The sequence below is a fragment of the Haemorhous mexicanus genome, chromosome 5 (genome assembly GCF_027477595.1).
Source record: "Haemorhous mexicanus isolate bHaeMex1 chromosome 5, bHaeMex1.pri, whole genome shotgun sequence".
NCBI classification, from domain to species: domain Eukaryota; kingdom Metazoa; phylum Chordata; class Aves; order Passeriformes; family Fringillidae; genus Haemorhous; species Haemorhous mexicanus.
Window position 1 is genome coordinate 30,167,851 of NC_082345.1, and position 19,607 is coordinate 30,187,457.

Below are 19,607 nucleotides of genomic sequence, written 5' to 3' on the forward strand. Positions count from 1 at the left end.
AGTGATACTGCCTTTGGAGAACATAGTATTAATTCTCTATCTGTCTGTGATGATCAGAGAAAACCAGTAACAGTCCATGCTGCTGAATTTACCTTGATTTTTTCTAGTGCATATGTGATTACTTTGAAGCTCTATTTGTGTTTATTTGGCCACCTTTCAGAGACAAAAACTCAGGTGCCTTTTATCCTAATGTAAAATGCTCTATCAACACAGCAGTGATATATCTTTTTAAAAAGTCTGTTGTGCAGACAGTCTCTTGTGAGGGGTTTCTCCAACCATTAGGATACTACTTGGCATTGCTATTTTATTATGAGAAACATCTCTTTCTGGTTTCTCCTCTCTATTCATTTTAAAGGAAGTGATACTGATGATATATCAATAGGACCTAAGAGAGAAATCTCATATGGTTTGTATCTTCTTCCATACTTTTTTGAATCACATTTTTGTAACTACTTCTTTTTCTCTAAATCCTTTGGGCTTCAATTCCTAGCCTTTTCCAACTCGGCACATGGAAATCTTCTGCAATGAAAAAGCTGACATTGGTATTGTTCTCTAAACAGCTGAATGAACTGGCAGTAGTGTCTGTGGAAGAACAATAGTGCCCCTATTTAGGAGCACTTAATATTTGAAACACTGTCATGACTTGCAGCTCAGAGATTTTACATTGATCTGAGTCAGTGTGCAACTTACTTGAATGCTTGACACCACTGGTGCTTGTTTTGTAGCTGGTGCAAAATGATTGAAATATCCATGGAAATACACTCAGTAGGTAGGAGGGAGTTTTTCTTTCAAGAAATATCAATCAACAAGGAAGCCTACGGGATTTAAATGATCTGTGAGAGGGGTCCAAGATAACAGTGCAGTATAGAAGAAAAAATACAGATAGATAGTCTAAGAGTCATGACCTGTTAATGAGGATTGGGCTAAGATGCAACTAAATGGAATCTCTGACAAAGTAAAAGGGCAGCACTTCCAGGCAGATATTTCAAAGCAGTTTTATTTAAAAACTCAATAACATTTTATATGAAAAGCAGATACTATTAACGATACTGTCACATCTAGATAACCAATATGTCTGCCAGTAAGTATTTGAAAGGAAAACATTCAGGTAACTATGAATGACAGCTAATAAAGTTGGTATTATTAAAAAACAGAAAGAGACTTTCCATACAAGAGGGTAGATACTGAAATTTTATTAATTTTCATTTTAGATGCATTTTAGAAAACCTGTTTTAGATTCAAGAGTAGTTCTTTGTTCATGACTAAACAAAATAATGCTTTTGTGCTGAAACCAATGGTAAGTATTTTAGTTCTGAGATAATTTTTTGTGATAGTAGCGACTGTCCTGCCAGGGCGGGTGGGCTGGGACCTCAGGCGTGGGCAGGGAGCACTGGGACAAGGTGAGTAGTGCAGGGACAGTGGCAGTGCCTGTGAGCAGCCACATCCCAGGGCCGATCAATAGGACACTCACAGGGATGAGGACAGGACAAGGTCACATTGGAGGGTCAGTCAGTGGTTGAGGATGAACGAATGTGGGCTGGGCACAGACATACCTACAGCATAGCTCAGGTAAGTGTCAGTACATGGACCTGAGTTCAGATGCACCTCCTGCAAAAGGTGGGGTCTGGCTAAAGCCCTGGCCAGACTTCTCACTGCTCTTCCTCACACAGATCTGATCCAAGGCTAAGCAGCTGCACTACCTGCAGCATGGCCTTGAATACTAGCAGACAAAAGTCTGGGAGAGGGAAAATGCTTGCAAAATCACCTACTGCCCTACAACAAACCAGTGTATTTTCACGTAGGCTATTGAGTGACCCAATAACAGTTTTGTCTATTGGCACCAAATCCAAACACTGAGATTGTCACATCCATTTCACATTGTCACATCCAGTTGTTCTCAGCCTCTTGTTTATTGTATTGTTCACCTGTGTTTACTTGCCTGCAGCCTTTTGCAACTCTGTTGTAGCAGAGGAATATCAATTTTAACAATTCTTTTGATGGAGCTCTCCAGAGGGAATTGAGAATTTAGAAACTTGCCATGTTGTGTTTACTTTTCATAGAGGCTGATGGGTTAGAAAAAGTGTGGACCAGACTGCATGGGTTTTCACAAATCAGGATGCCAAAAAAAAAAATTTAAAATTAGAATCCATTAAATGTAAAGATCAAATAGTAAGAAACACAAGAAATAATTTGCATAACACGCCCTATCTGAATAGGTTGAAAATTGTTTTCATGGTGCATCAATTTTCTTTGTTAGAGAAAGGAAACCAAAATACCTTATATTTTCCAGAACTCATGTGTTCCCTGTGGGACTGTTCCCTATCTTCTTATCTTCTCTATACTAGATTTTTCTTCTTCCATTTATCGGGTTCTTGCTTTACAAGTGTCTATTTAAGCATACCCTTGTTAAAATCAGTATGCCAGAGAGGAGTGATGCAAGCACACTGCAATGTGAATAGGAGAGTTTAAGCTCAAAGCATTATGTTTCTGTCAAACTTCCATTGTTTCTCATAGAGTGGGGATGTATATTAGTAGGCAAAAATGGGGACTGGATTTTACTATTCACAGTCACCCCTGCACAGTCAGGAGAACCTATGCAAAACCCATGATTTCTAACCCTCTAAAGCTTCTTAACAATTTACTGGTTCAGTGTATTATCAAGTTAGCAATAGTTACATTTCCATAGAAAGACAATATGTGCAGAATACTGTTGAAAATTGAGGCTGTTTCATAATTTTTTCTATCTCATTCTACTTTTATTTTTGCCACTATTATAGGTTACTTTAAAATTCATTGTAACAGTGTGGCGTAACAAACTGCACAGGTAGAGGCTTTATAAGTTTTAGCTTTAATAGCTTTAATGACTATCTTGAAAGTCTTCACTTGTGTCACTGAGAGGCATTTTTAAAAGAGAAATTGCAGCTTTTACTTCCTGGCAGCTTAACAAAATTCAGAAAAAATAGATGCCAGTGGTATTTCTTAGTTTTTTATGAAAACAAGATTTATGATATTAGGTGGCTGTGCTTCTATATAGATGCAAATAGTGCACTTCTGTGTATGTTATTCTGTCAATTCCATTCCAATGATATCTGATTCAGTTGTCCAGTCTCAGGCAACTTAACAGACAGTGAGAAATCTAAAACATGTTAAATTCCCATGCCATGAAAAATGTGAGCAGGTAGAGGAAAGAGACTTTTTTTAAACCTCCCCTGGGGATGGAAAAATATAGTGCAGGTTCCGCTGTTATAAAATAACATATTGCCTGGTAGGAAAGATAAATTAGGAATAATACAACCAGGATCATATATTTCATTTGCAGTATGATACCAAAAGAACCATTTCTCAGTCTAATTTCTCCCCCATCTATGAAATCTGAGATGAAAATCCGACATTTTTGGGCAGCAAGCATATTAATGTCTCTTTTACCCTTTTGCCTTCCCCCACTTATGGATTCTCTGATGTCTAGAAAGAATTGAACTCCAGCTACAGTCTTGGTATACACTGGTGTAAAAGGCAAGATTCCATAAGAAAAAGATGCATCAAAAAACTAAGTTCTATCACTGCTTAAACATAAAATTGTTCCATGTTGTACTAACCATTAAAAGACTGTTGATCAGAGAAGAAGATAACTGACCCAAAGAAAATAACACTGTTTGGAGAGGTGTTTAATGGGTATCACCAGTAATTTTTGCTCATCCTTGTTTTTCAGATGAAGCAGATCGGTCACGATGGTTACAACCCCTCCTCTGTAGCTGAATGGCTGGATTCCATTGAACTGGGTGACTATACCAAATCCTTTCTAATTAATGGCTATACATCGATGGACCTTGTGAAAAAAATATGGGAGATTGAATTAATTAATGTAAGTTGATTAATTTATAGCAGTAGTTCCTCCCAAATACATTATATAGTACTTGGCCTTGTACATCAAGGAGAACGCAGAAAAGCAATTTGCACCACAAATACAGTCATCAAATGCTCTTAAAGACTACACCTTTCATGCCTGTACCTGGGTTGGCTGTACCCTTTGCTTCCATTTACTTTGCCATTGTCTTTAGCATGGTATTCAATCAGCATGATTGTGTTTGCCTTCAGGAGGCATAATGACATCTAAAAATATATTTTGGAGGTTTGTAGCTACAAAGCACACAGCTCCAGCTGAATTAGACATAAAAGAAGGAAACCTTATAGTTAGTAAGGTATTTTAAAATAACACTGTGTTTTATCTAATTATTAATCTTGCTTTAAACTTCATTTACATGACTCAGTTTAATTAGATGTCCACATATGGGCAACCATAAACTTTAATGTGAACTGCTCTGCAGGGTAATTTGGAAGGAGAGGAAGTTTGTGCTGTTATAGTGAAGTTTGTAATGTTATAGTGAAGACACTGACAGTACAGCTCTGCCAGAGGAATTTTCATGTGAGTTATGTGTCTGAAAGTGATTTGTTTTCTCTTATAAAAGACTGAGGATTGTAGCTTTGCTGTGACTTCTGAAATCAACTGTAATGTCAGTTTATGTTAACTTTTAGGGCAACCTCTATATGGAGAGAAGCCTGATATCATGTTATTGATTCTTCACAGACAAAAGGCTCTGCTCTTCCTTCAGGTATAGGAGATGCTGCATCTCTGCCTCTGATTAGTGCCGGAGTCCCAGAGCAGTCCAAGGGCTACCCGTAACCACAGTCAGTCAAGCATAAGATAAAGCAGCTGCTGTAGTTTTGTGCTAGGAAACAGTTCCCACTGTGTCCCAGACTGGAGAAATAGAGAACATAACTGTGGTGCAAAGCCCTGCTGCGGCACAGTAACTTCTGCACAAGGCACAGGCGGCTGTAGCCTGAGACCAGCACGTAAACAAAAGAAAGGAAAGCACAAAGGGAGTTATTTCCTATTAGCTGGAAGACAAAACCATTGAACATTGGATTTTCTTTTCTTGCTGTCACAGTTGATGCTAACTAGCAGAAAAATGTGGTGTAAGGGCCAAACTCTGCCTTGTGTGTTTTGTCTCAGATAATGTACCTTGTAGGTACATAATGGAAGTCAGGATATGACTGATGCATTACGGATGTCTGCTGCTAAGCTAGTTATTACTGGGATTCTTTTTTCTCTAAATTGCTGGAATTTTAATAAGAACTGGGGACCCTTTGCCTCAAAAGCTAATATAGGTCATCAATCAGCACTGAGTTGAAAAAAGTAGAAGATTCTGCTCTGTTTTCTGTAATTTTGCATCCCGTTTTGTCACAATCAATTTGCAAACAAATTACCCTTTAGCTCCCCCAAGTGGATCATTAAAACGTCATTAAAGGTTTGTGGTTTGATTCCAAACGTGCTTAAACTGATGAAAAGGGGAGTACATGTACTGAAATTAACAGGAATACACTTCTGTAAAACTAGTATAAACCAAACCCCTGTGTCCCTCTAACTTTGAAGCCTAACATTATGTTCAATTTGAAGGGCTGTAGTTCTTGGGAAAACACCCCCTTTTGCCATGAGTTGCAAGAAGAAGCTGTTTAATAGTTGTATAAGTAGATATATAGATATAGGCATCTATAAAGATAAGTATTTTTCCACCTGATAGGTTTGAATTATATTGTTCAAGGGCAAAGTTAATAAAACAGTTTTGCTTTATAGGAATTACTGTTTTTGTCCTGCCATATTTGATTCCTCCCAATCAGTGGGAGCTCAGTGTAATGATATTATGTTCACTGAGAAAATCTATAGCTTAGAAAGGTATTTACTATTACTGTTTTTTTTCATTTGAAGGGAATCTTTCAGAAATGGACAAGAAATTGGTTTGAAGCATTGTGCAGTCTGTCAGAACGAGATACTTAGCTCTAACCGGCAGTCCTGCTGTATGAAATTGATTTCAAAGGTGTCACTTCTTCAGTTGATGACAAAGAAAAGCTTATTGCAGAAAGTTTTTCAAAAAAGAATGCATAAAGTTCAAAGCCACTAACTCAGGAACAGGACTCTTCTCTTGAGTTGGTCAAAGTACAGACACTTGAAAAACAAGAAAAAGAAACAGACTCAGAATCATAAAAATAATTCAGAGTACCCTTGGTTTGGAGGCTCCGGATCAAAAAATTTAAATTAAAGTTATGCCTAATATGCAATAAAAATATAGCAAGGGCTACAGAAATTATAACTTCTTCATTTCAGCTTTTTAAACAGTTTCAGCTACTGAATTTGACATGAAAGCCATACCTAATTTACTTCAAGGAATCTGTTCATATATGGTGCTTCTTTCCATTTAGCTATAGGGAAATTGACCATGGGTCCTGGAGGGGTAGAAACAGGTTTGGTGCTAGAGATAATATCTTCTCTTTGAATCCCTCACTACAAGAAGGAGATTGAGCTGCTGGAGCGTATCCCAAAAGGGCAGCGAAGTTGGTGAAGGGCCTGGAGCACACATCCTATGAAGGGTGGCTGAGGGAGCTGGGGGTGCTCAGCCTGGAGAAAAGGAGTTTCAGGGGAGACCTTTTAGGTCTACACCTACCTGAAAGGAGGCTGTAGCAAGGTGGAGGTCAGTCTCTTCTCCCATGTAACAAACAATGGGATAAGAGGAAATGGCCTCAAGGCTCATATTGAATATTAGGAAAAATTCTTCCCTGAAAAGAAAGAGTTGTCAAACACTGGCATAGGCTGTCCAGGGAAGTCACCAGTGTTGAGTCACCATCCCTGGGGATATGTCAAAGACATGTAGGTGTGGCACTTAGAGATATGGTTTAGTGGGATCTGACAGCGTTAAGTTTATGGTGGAACTCAATTAACTTCAAGGTCTTTTCCAACTTACATGATTCAATTATTAAAGTTACCCTTTGTGATTTTTCCTTGATTTCCATAGGACACTGGAATGATCAGAACTTTGAGTCTTCTTGTCTTCCTAAAAAGAACAGTTTTTACTTTATTTCCAATACAGTTTTATTACTCTTGTAAATTATCATCTAGGTAAGCACATTTAAAACCACTGTGAGGAGAGCACCAAGCGGGAGAATGTCCTGAGGCACTGGGGGAAAGGGCATCTTCCCTCAGCTTTTCTGATTCCCCAGGCAGCTCTCTGGCATTAAAAAACAAATTTAATATTCATCTTCCTAAAATTTATTTCAAATTATTCTGGCAAGATACTGTCATCTCTGACTTACATGCTAGTTTCTTTCCAACTTTTATGTGTACGTAGAACATGTGCTTCTTCGAAGGCAGTCAAGCAGCAATTTCTAAAAGCATTTGAATCAGAAGAATAATTGTAAAAGTTATTCACTTGTGTTTCTTGTAAGCTCTCACCAGCATTCACAGTTCTTCTTCAACAAGTCAGACTTTGAAATTTAGATTTTGTTTCACTAATTAATTTTTCATTTGGATAATTTAGAAATTCTCCAGATCCATTTCCTTCTGTGATGTGCTTTCTGGGAAGCATTGTTCTAATTTTCTTATCCTGAGATTGTAAGTATTCAGAATGCCTTCAGCTAGATTAGGCTTTCCCAACTCTTCTGCTTTTGTCTCCCAGGTTTCTTGGCTCATTAGAGAGATCAGATTCTGTATACTGATTCAGATACAATTAATTCAATGCTGTAGCCATGAGGAACTTTTCTGAAATACATATCATCTGCTGAAAAAAAAAAGTCCAGCATGTTCTATAATCCCCTAACCCTCCTGTGCACCTGTGCTTTGAAGTATAAATGCTTTTCTATATGACTAATCATATTATCCTTGTCTGTTATTCTAGATTACTTATGTAACCCTCCCCCTGTGGGACTCGCTCTCCTCAGGGAACTTTTACCATAGAGATTCTTCAGGCGAGATATAAACACCTTAAAAGCACAAAGCAGATTATTTGTCGTGTAACACATAATACTTTGTAGGACTAATGAACTAGGCATTAAATCAACCCCCACCAATGAGTCACTCAGAATAATGGGCAAGTAGTCATCACTCAGGTAAGGGGAGAGGTGGCCTCTGGGGCTCACTGAACAGGCTGATCTGTGGTAGTGCTGAACTGCTATCTTCTGATTTCCCTTTCTTTTTACTTGTTAGGATTTTCTGCCCCTTCATGTGAGTGTTGTTCCTTGAATCTTTGAGGTGCCAGTTTTCCCTGTCTCAATAATCTTACTTATGTCTGCAACTTTACCTTTCTTATCTCAAATGCTTCCAGCCTGTGCACTCTCTCACAGCTCCCTCTCACGCCCTAGCAATTTTCTCAGAAGGAAACTGAGAACAGTTGCACAGCTGTGCTGTACTGAAAGTAGGTCTGGAATCACAGATAGTTGAACTCCTGGGAGGAGGGTTACATGAAAGTGGCCTGGTTTACATTTCTTCTCAATTAGTTCATCTTGCACTCTGATCTCCTTTTCTCACACATACTTCTTTCACACAGATGATTCAGTCATTGTCTTCTATAAAATTAATCTTTATGCTATGGTTCAATCGCTGTCCAGATTTTGAACTTTTTGGTAAATGTCCTTGAAAATCTCTCCCAAATTGCACTCCTGGTTTCTCTTAGGATATAATGGCTGCTGTTCAGAATCAGAGCAAAAAATATGAGAGAGAAATGAGTTACCAGTTTATAGGTAAATACTTTGGACCTTTCACAAGATCGCTGATGAGTCCCACAGTTTAATTGAATTATATACTGCATGGAAAAGAGACTGTTTAGTTTTATTTAAGGTGGGTACATGATTATTGAAGCCCACGATGGTTTTACTGTAGGAATGAAAGAGCCTAACAGCAGCCATGGTGAAGCAGATCAGTAGGTCTATGTAACCCACTGTGGTGTCTATAAAAATCACTATAAATAGAGGACCAGGGAAGGCTACGTAGCAAGTATATTATGAATTATTTGCATAGCATTCTTAAAATAACAGTTTTGAGCTCAAGGACTTCTGAAATTGGGCCCAGTTGGTCCTTGACTTTTTAACCTTGAATAAGTTCCTATCATCATCAAATTTTGTGATCCTACTGCTAGTCTTCTTGCCTATAGAATTAATAAATATATTGAGCTGCTGAGGTTCATTCACAGATCTCTTGAGGAATTCACTAGAAACCTTCTTCCACCTTGAAAACTCTGATTTCTCCTGCATTTCCTGGTTTAAACAGATATTTCTCCATGAAAGAACTTCTTCTTATGGCTTAATGTCATAACTGCTGTTTTGTGGCCTTTGGGGTATTTTTTGTAAAAGGGTTTTAAGAGTGGCTTCATCAAAAGGCTTTAGAAGTTCAGGCAAACAAGCAGACCAAGCAAACTGTTAACTTTCACTGTGTGATTTTGACTGCTTCAAGGAACACCAGTAGGTTCCTGAGATATGAGGCATCCTTACATGCAGTCACTTCAACTCTTCTTGGTTGTCTTTATTCATGTGTGCATTACTAGTGTGCATTTTAAAATTCCTACTATTTCACCTGGGATAGGTGTAGGGGCCAGTATCACCGTGGATCTTCCATGAAACTATTCTCAAACCTGGCATCAATTTTGTCACTTTCCAGTCCTCAGAGAACAAGTTTTTAAGTGGAAAGTTACACGTTGTTGCTAGTAGCACATCAAATTCATCTTTGAATTCCTTCTCTATTTATCTTTTCTGTGCTATGGTTCATTTTACACAGTTCTATCATTTTTCCTGTCAATGGTCTCATTTGCAAACCAAAGAGTCTTACATCAGTTAGTAATTTCAGACATCCAGAAATCCTTGTTCTGTATCGTTCTGGTCCTTCTCTTTACAGCTCCAGTGCAGTCACACAGTGGCAGTGATACATGTCTGATTTCAAAGTCAGAATTTCTTGATGCATATCTAGCTTGAGCCTGTAGGTCTAAGTTATGGAAGCCACTGTGTTGAACTTAGTGCTCAGAGCTCTCATGAGGCCATAGCTGACTAATACACCTACAATATCGATGCCATATATAGTCTGTGCATAAAGCACTTGAACTTACTGCATTCTGATACCTTGGTCAGGTTAGTGTCTCACTTAGCAGCCTCTTCATCTACTCCAGCAAAGCAGATAGTAACTCCACCATTTGAGCAGGGCACACCAAATGGATGGATTTTGTACAGTGCTCACTTGACACCTGTATTTCCCATGCTATCTAGCAAGAAAAAATGTCATTTCTTAGGAGGGTTGTCCTTCAGATTCTGTTTGAAAAATTACTCTGTGACTCTTCTTCTTTTGTTGTTACTGAATTTCCTGAGTGTGCCACTCTGCAGAGACAGTTTTGGGAGAGGAACAGAATGTACTCTGAGACGTCGCAACTCCAGAATTACAATTCCTATTCCTTTTCCTCTCTGCTTCAGAGCCTCCTGCTAGATTTCATATCACTGAAAAGAGAGTTTAGTGCCACAGTCCCTTCTGTTCTCCCAGAAACATGCTGATTGATGATGCCATAGCTCTTCCTGTAGCTGCTTTCTAAATGGCACCAACAATCTTGTTGGTTAGAAGAGCTTTCAAGACCTTGAGGCTGCACTAGCAATAGGCTGTGGGATCTTAAGTTACTAAGTATTTAGTTATTAAAAATATTTTCTAGAGTTGTGGAGTGTAGAAAGCTGTCCATATGACTTTTTCTTTGTTCAGTCTTTACAAACATTTGGAAGCATATTACTAGGGTACTTGATTAAGTTTGTGAAGTTAATCTGTGTGAGCCAATACTTCTTTAGACACAATCATTTTGATGTACTGCTGCAAAACCAAGTGTCTTCTGTTTCAAAGTTTCTAGGTAGCATAAAATTCTTGAGAATGTCTGATGTCCTACAAAAACAAAGGAACTCTTTTACGAAGAGTTCCCCTTTTACTAAGGAGCAGATATTTCTAGCCTTTGAAATTTTAATGTGAATCTTTAAAATTCTCTGCCAGGCAGACTGAACCTTGGGTCTCCTCACTCATTAGTAGAGTAGTAACCTATGTATAAGATGCATTAATACATTCAGGGAAACATTTTCTACTACATTTATGGTGGGTTTCATATTAAATAAATACAATTTTGAAATGGGTAATGGACAACCTTGGTTTGTTTGAGGAAATATGAAGGAAAATTTCAACGTTCATTCAAATTCTTTGGCTTAATTTTCAAAGCTATCCTAATTATATTAATTAGGATAATTAATATAATTAATTACATAGGATTGAATATTAAGCATTCTTTTGACAACAGAAGAGTTGTTTGTGTTTTTCATATCAAAAAGATGAGTATGGAACTGAATGGCTTTCATCATCTTCAAGAGGTAAGATGGATATGGATTTGTTCAGTTGCTCCTGCATTAGTAGGACAATGCTGTAAATTGGATTACATTCATATCTGTTCACCACTTTGGTTTCAAATACAAAGGATAGCACTCTAAATAACTCTATTTACCTTAGACACTGGATCAGTAGGTTCATTAAATGTACAAAAAAAGCCATGCAATATTATACAAATAGCATTTTTTTCCATATACTGGAGTTATGTATATTTCCTTTATCCAGGGCACCCACAGAGGTCTCAAAGTAGTTTTAATAATGCATATCTGTTTCTTTTGCAGTAATTAAATATGTACCAATTGCAATCATGTACTAAATTTTTTTCCTTTTGATCTTGAATTTGAAAATTATTCTTTCTGCAGTCAGACTCTTTCTGTTTTGAATGCTGATAAAATCTCCATCATTCAGTTCCTAAATTACTGTGGATGTTACTTTTAATTTAGAAACTGTTGTTATGTTGTAGTATTGCAGTGGTTGTCTCTAGAATCTCTTTGGAAGCTCTGCATCCTCAGCAAATCCATGTGCCAGTATTTTTAATGTGTTTAACTCTTCTGTGCAGTTTCTGCATGTAATGTTTTGCATAGGTAGTGATCTTACAGCCTGGGAGTGATTTGATGTGCAAGCTTCCATCTGTTCCTCACGCTAAAGAAAATACTTTTAAAACACACCATTCTCTTTCCTCTGTACTGTTACTTGCAAAAGAGCTTGAGATGACATAAACCATGGCAATTCCTTTAAACATCTTGTGTTTACCTCTTCCCACTCCCACTTTGGATCATGGCAGTGCTTAGACTTCAGAGCAGTGGGAGGAGGAGGGAAGGAGGGAAGGAAGGAGGGAAGGAGGGAAGGAGGGAAGGAGGGAAGGAAGGAAGGAAGGAAGGAAGGAAGGAAGGAAGGAAGGAAGGAAGGAAGGAAGGAAGGAAGGAAGGAAGGAAGGAAGGAAGGAAGGAAGGAAGGAAGGAAGGAAGGAAGGAAGGAAGGAAGGAAGGAAGGAAGGAAGGAAGGAAGGAAGGAAGGGAGGGAGGGAGGGAGGGAGGGAGGGAGGAAGGAAGGAAGGAAATAGCTGCACTGTGAACAATGTCATGACATTTATTCTTTTGGAAGCATTATGATTCTTTTCTAATCCACCTGATGTCATTTTGTTGTCACAGGTTGTTTAAATACAAGACATGATATAAATACTTTGAAGTAATTTTCGTGATTCTTTTATTTCCTTACATTATGGCAATAACAAATAAAATACTGGTTTATGATTTAAAAGTGATGTTAAAACCACCATGTTTGATTTGTAAATCTAGCCATTGAATGAAATTTGAAGACAGCAATTGCTTTTCCCTCCTTTCTGAGGCAAACATTTGCTTTAGAATTTTTAAAATCAGAACTCCCCCCCTCTTTTTCTCTTTTATTTAATTCCTTCTCTTCCCCCACGCTCTCTTCAAAACAAATTATAATCAGGTAGTGATTGGCAGTCATTTTTAGCACAATAATCAAAGCTGAGCAATTTTAGCACCTATTGTGTTCCATCTGCAGGATCATTTTCTTGTCCTGTAACACACAAGGTAGCACAAATGATTGATTTATTAAAAAAATTATCTTGCATTATAAAGCAACCCCCTCTACTTATTGCCAGAGAGAGTACTGCCTCTGAAGTATCCTAACAAAATCTCTATCCATTGAGGGAACAAATAAATTGCCTTATCATTTGATTTTCTGTCTAAAATCTTGGTGTTCTATCAGAAGGTTCATATTTCAAGTTTGAGAATGTGATCTCCTTTCCAGGGAGTACAATAGACATCTTATTTCCTTTAAAACCCCTGGAAAATAACCTCTTCTGCCAGCCCACAAGTTCTCTACAAAAACAGATAAAATACAGTCACTAAATATTTTGTTGTCCTAGGCAACAACTTGTTCTGCATTCAGTAGCTTAGAAGAGGCCTGAATAAAGAATTGTATTTACCAGCTTAACCTTTTAAGTGTTGATGAGCCAGCAAGGAAATTGGATTTCCATTTTAAAATAATATCTTTTTTCAGATCAAACTGATATTAATTTGAAAATTTTATACATATCCTATTCTGAATTTGACCTCTGAAATGTGCAGGCTTGGGATAGCATCCTTCATTACAACAAGAATTGTTGATTGTAGTAAATGATAGGTGCTGCAAAAAAATTCATTATGGGTATTTTATTTTGTAGACAATATTTGTGATACTTGAGCTGGAATAAATTGTTTGTTTCAAATGCTTGCATTTTCTGCCCATAAAACATACAACTCATAGTTTTAGCTTCAGGCATTTTATAACAGATTGTGTTGATTGAAGGTCAGTACAAAATACTTGAAGGTGATGCTACATAAAAGCAAACAAGAACATAATTGTGTTAATGTTGCAAACTATACTTCTGCTTCTACTTTGAAGCAATTTGCAGTGATGAAAATCATAAAGAAATATCCCCTTTTTTCAAAGAAATAAAGCTGCAGAATTTATTACATATTTTTTTTTAAGGACTGCAGTACTATTTTGGTGCTTTTCAAAGAATACTGTGTTCAGTAGTGTGCAGAGGAGAAATAACTCCTCTTTAAAATCTTCTTAAATCTAATTTTTTTTCTGCTTCTACATTGCTCTATAGGATATTGTGAGGGGTTGATATTTCCATTTAAAATTCCCAAGTGTATCAGATCTTGGCTAGCATGATTTGTCTTCTGTTTGCAACTGATTTCAATAGCTGAAGGTAGAGAGGACTGAATGGCAGTCATTTTAACTATAAAGATGTTGAAGATCAGAAATACCTCAGAAATATTTTCCCTCTATAACAGATTTTTTTAAACATTCTCAGGTGTGAGAGCCAATGCAGTGCTGTGCCATATAGACCTATCAGTGTGATTAATGTTCCAAATTAGGACAGCAGCCTTGCCCTGGGTCTTTTGCTTGATTCTCCTGTCTCATATTGTTCAGAGCTACTTTGGATATCTCTGCAGTCCACTGCATTTGTGTCACACAGATACAGCCCTGGATTTCAAAAGAGACTGGAAAGTATTATAGCAAGATTATTAATAGAAGTAAGGTAACATTTTTTCAAAACAATAAAGTTATGGGGAAAGGAAGTATTTACTCAACTGTAAAAGGTTCTGTTGCAGCCTACAGCCAACAGGGCTTGAGTCCTTAAAGTCATCTTCAAGGATTTTTGTCTTTCACTGTTTTTAACTTTCAAAGGAATAAGGTTTCAGTCACTTTCCATAAAGGGCTATGCACCATTCTAGTAGCTGTTGGTGCCAAGAAACCTGTCCTATTCAGTCTGTATTATTTCAAAATTAAATACGATTTTCTCCAGTTATAAATCTTCTATAGATGTAAATAACACACTGGCAGCCCAAATGTTTACATCCTTGAAATAGTTATTGGCAGGTTCTTGCAATCCCTTTCATAATGATCAAGACCTTGCAAGGTTATGTACATTTAACTCCTGATTTAGATTCCTGCCTCAGATTGTACTTTCTTGCTCATTGCTTATTTTAAAGATTGTTCTTCGTACCACGTAGAGCTCTTGAAAATGCTGTATTCATCCAAAAGCAGTATGTGTATGGATTTGAATGCATTTCAATAATATGAAAATTAATTTGAGAAAATGCAGTTAAACTTGGGTATTTTGTGCAATGATATTCAAAATGTTTTTCAGATAATAAATTACAGCATAGCTGTTGCAAGTCTGTGTGTCTATTAGGAGGAAATTAGAAAGCTTTATCATTTTCTGGGGTTCAAAACAGAAAATCAGTTTCAAAATCTATTAGAATGCTTTATCTGTGCTTTTTTAATCTATGAACTAAGTGCCTGATTCAGATGCATTAATGACAGAAGCTACTGGAAAAAGTATAGTTAGACCTTGGTTATTCTTTTCTTCACTTATTAAAAGCTGGATCAGAACCTGTCTGAGCTAATCAGGTCAGTGAAGGAAGGACATATATGAGTTTTCCAAATGGCATTTTTTATCACTCTTGAGGCATCAACCAAGCACCTGGTCATCCTGATTTTCTCAGGGTCTGGACTTCATGCTACCCTTTAAAGTAATACATTTAATAATAATTCTATTCAGTGGTTGCAGATGAGCTGCTAATGACTGTCTTTCAGTCTCTATCATCTAAGGATTTTTTTCCTGTTCTACATGCATGATCTACTTGAAAACAGAAAAGACAGTCATAATGACTTTCTATAAAATACTTTTCCCTCCAGTAAACCACAAAGAAATACATATGCACTCATGTGCACACATAAAGCACAAGAAGAATTATGCAGAGCTAAGTATTTAAAACATTTGTGTTCCCACACACAATATGGTTCTACTGTGTTTTCAGTGAGCATAACCAAATGCAAGGTATTTTGTGCTTCCTGCTTTATAAGTTAAATTTATGTAAGATTTATATAAGCAACAGATAAGCATCAAAGCCATGGCTGAGGAGGATGGATGGCAAAACACCAGGCTAGTTCATAAATTTACATTATTAAAGAGAAGTGATAGATCTATGCTGCTTCTTTAGTTGAAGCTGAGCAACGTTTTGCAAGCAGAAATAATTCTTCTCACCTGCTTTTCATAGCAAAGTGTACAGTAGCACTAGTACCTGACATCCACCAAAACAAAGTTCATTATTTTAGGTTATCTGCTCTGATCTGTGAACCTTTTTTTTCTTTTTTTTTTCTTTTTTTTCTTTTTTTTCTTTTTTTTTCTTTTTTTTTTTTTTTGGTAATTTGTGGATCTCTGGGAGTCAGAAGCATAAGATGTGACAATGTGAGAGGAAAAAAAATGACAGGAGTCTAATCTGCCTCTAAGCATATGGAGTGATTGGCTTTGGGAATTGGCTAGAACTGAAGCATGGGAAAGAGGAAGCTGAGAACTGAGGAGAGTTAGCAGTAAATGAGATACATGCAAGGATGAGATGTCAAGAGCCAGAAGCAAGTGCCATGAGAAGCTAATGGGCTTAGCAGGAATGACTAGAAATGCATTTTGAAGAAACAAACACAGAGTATCTAAGCATCATATAAATAAAGATGACAGTCCTTATTTTATGTCTATTTAAAATGGCAGCAAATGACTACACAGATACATAGAGAGTTTCAAATATTTAAAATTGGTCTCATATTAGGTTTTCTGTTTTTCTTCAGTCAAATCAGTTTGCTGACCCTTTGCATCAGAGAATCACCCTCAAGGTTTGACAGCAAACTCCTAGAACACTCTCTAAAATATGATCAGAAATTATACTGTCTCTCATTATTTTTATGATGTTATTAATAAACAATATTATGGATATGAAAATGATGATTTACAGAAAATGTGGAAGATGACTACATGTCATATATTATAGAAGAAATAAAACATGGGATAGTGTTTCAGGTAAGGACATTTGTGTCAAGAATGCCTTGATGTGAGAAAGACTTTAAAAGTTTATAAAAGATTATTTAGAGATGTTTCATTTAAGCTGGCAAAATATTTTCCTGTGGATTTTGATGTGTACTTCAGCTTTTCACCATAAGATTTCTAATGGACACTGGAACTCAGATAAGGCAGAGAAGCAATCTGACTGCTATCTTCTTTGCCTTTCCCCAGGGATTTAACACAGATTATTCCAATGTGACAAGGATAAAACCCCCTCACTGTTTTGCAGGAGGTGCTGTTAAGTGAAATGGCTGAGATTTTGTGTTTATTGCTGACAAATTGTTATATTTCCATAAGCATCAGCATTTTAGCATCCCATTTGTTTGTGTTAACCTAAGTATTTTTTTCTGTGTAAGTGTGGAATTAGCTGCTGTATTTTTCTACAAGGAATCAAGGAAGATTCTGCTGATAATTAAACACGAACCAATTAATAGGAAAATGAAGAATTTTATTTGGTCCTGAAACTCACCTATTTTGTTTGATTGTGCATGTAGTAATTATCAAGACACTAAATAGACTCAGAGGTTCTGAAATATAAATTTTCTGATGGGAAAATGTCAAGGTAAGTTTAACTGAGTAGGAGGGTCAGAAATGTGTTTACTGATAAGCAGAAAACTGCCATCAAAATCACAACACACATAATTCTGAATATGTGAAATCTTGTATTTGGACTTAGTCTTCATCATGTCCTCCTAATGTCTTGCAAGTAAAAAAAAAAAAAAATTAAAATCAAACAAAAATAAGGAACAAAATCCCAAAACCTTTCCCAAGTATCTATCAGCAGTGCTATATCTTTATAACAAATCTTTTATTGAATTGTAAGAGATGAGTGTTAGTGACAAAATCGAAGTTAGTTTTTACCCACAACTAGTAAAATAATAATAAGTAGTAGCATGTTTTATTTATTGTAGTAGCTAGCTGACACTTGGCTTTGAAAAATACTGTGGGAAATCAATTATTTTCATTGTTCATTTTGTTTTCTGGTTCATCTCTTTTATCTCAAGGGTAGCTTCCCATTAAAACATTTCAGAACTTCATTTGCTCTCACTGTGAGTTTCCCCCCTGAGTTGCTAATCCAGTTTAGCTGACATGGCCAGAGTAAGTAGTCCTGGTGCAGAAAGAACAAACACCAGTCAGTGCAGTGGACATTCTGAGGCATATCTGGAGGGCTTATACCTTCGGTGCTATCAGCAAAGCTTTCTTGCCAGCAGCTGGAAACCTGGAATTCTTCTGTATCTCCTCATGAAACTTCTTGATACTTTAGGAAGCCAGCATGCTTGTTCAGTGCATTGCTTTGCCACGAGGCTCTTGGGAATGTTTAAAATGTGTGCACTCAAGTGTCCCTGGTGGTAGGATACCGTGAGTTGTTCAGTTGATATGTGAAGCTATACACAAAGCAGAATTTAAAAAAAGAAAAAAATTGCACAATCATTTAGCAGGGTGTTATAATTCAATGTATACTTACCCTGATCTGCTTCTTGTGTTATGTTTTATTTACTTATGGCCTCCCTCCCCTGGCTTTTATTTTTTAAGACTTTTCTTTTGCCAGTCTTCATATGGTATTACAGCATAAGCAATAAAACCCAAGACTAACAGTATTCTTGGAGAGCATTAACTGAACCAGTTTCTCTCCTCATGGATAAGCAGAAGAACCCTCAGTTACATTATTGATATTTTAGAGTGCATCTTCTGACCAGCCATTACCTAAATGATTGAAGTTCCAAAGGGTTTACAGCACAACTTTACTAAATCATTAAATAGGGCAACCATAACTAATTAGGCCTATATCTATATAGGACAACTAATACTATATTATTATAAAGGGCAATGTTGGGCAAAATTCATAACTGTGTCTTTCATGTGCCCATTATATGAATTATTTTGCATATTCCACTCATTAAGTGGGTGGAAGTGGAGCAAGACATTGCATTATTAGAAAAAACTATGTTTTCCCTATGCATGTGATAATTTTTAAGTTCCTTATGATGATTGGTCCTACAGTATGCAGTCATAGATATAGTGGTAACTGTCCAGATTATTTTCTTTTTACTAAAATAAATTGGCTTAAGAAGCAGACACTCTTTTTAATAAATGTGCCACAGTTATGGAAAGAAAATTTTGAAATTTATTACAAAAAATTAAAAATAAATTGCATTTGAAAATCTATATAATTTTAAAATATCTAAATATTTTTAAAAATCATCTTGAAAGTTTATTTCATGTACCTAGGTGATGACTTGAAATCAGAATGAAATCAATAATGTTTTCTTTGACCTGTACTGAACATGCTAAATTGTGTTCTGCTTTAGCAAAAAGAGGAACAATGGAAGGATAAAATTTCAATTTCTGACTATATCAGAGAAATTCATGTTTACGACCCAGTCATAGGAGATACATGTCAAGCTTCTTGCTGTAATCATTGAAGATATGCAGCCATTTCTCTGGTGTGATTCATCTAGTCCCAAAGCAAATGCCTAAATTATATCAAATGAGTCATGCCTTAAAGGTGCCTATTTTTCCCTGTTAATTAAAGGGATCTTTACATGAGTACTGAGATCTCTGTTGTGGACATTGTATATGTCATAAAATGAATATTGCTCTGAATCTCTACTTGGATTTTTACTTGAGAAAAGTACAATAGAAATTATTGACTTAAAATTGTGATGTACGGGAAAACTGATAATTAAAAAATAGTCCCAGTATCAAAACTCCTGAGATGAAACCTGTTTCCCCCAGAAACCTGTTTCTTACTTGAAGAAACGTGCTTGAAAGTCTCACTGTGTTCTGAGAAAGTAATTGTAGCACACCATCGTATACCAACACGTTTTATCATTAACAGCCACTGGATGTACCAGACTGCTGAATGCTGCCTACTCCTTAGGAACTCCATGTATCATATGTCTGGTTTTTTCAGTCCTGCAACTATGTCTCTCGTACTTCTGTGGCATTTGTACCACAAAAGAGAAC

General features: G+C 36.7%; 1 protein-coding gene across 2 annotated transcripts in view; it reads left to right on the plus strand.

Annotated features, from left to right (window-relative positions):
* ANKS1B (ankyrin repeat and sterile alpha motif domain containing 1B) overlaps positions 1-19,607 on the plus strand; it is a 411,850-nt gene that overhangs the window by 254,509 nt on the left and 137,734 nt on the right. For both annotated transcript variants that reach the window (XM_059846720.1, XM_059846716.1), the window contains one exon: positions 3,710-3,862. In XM_059846720.1, the coding sequence (XP_059702703.1) occupies positions 3,710-3,862 (153 nt within the window). The remainder of the gene's footprint in view (positions 1-3,709; positions 3,863-19,607) is intronic.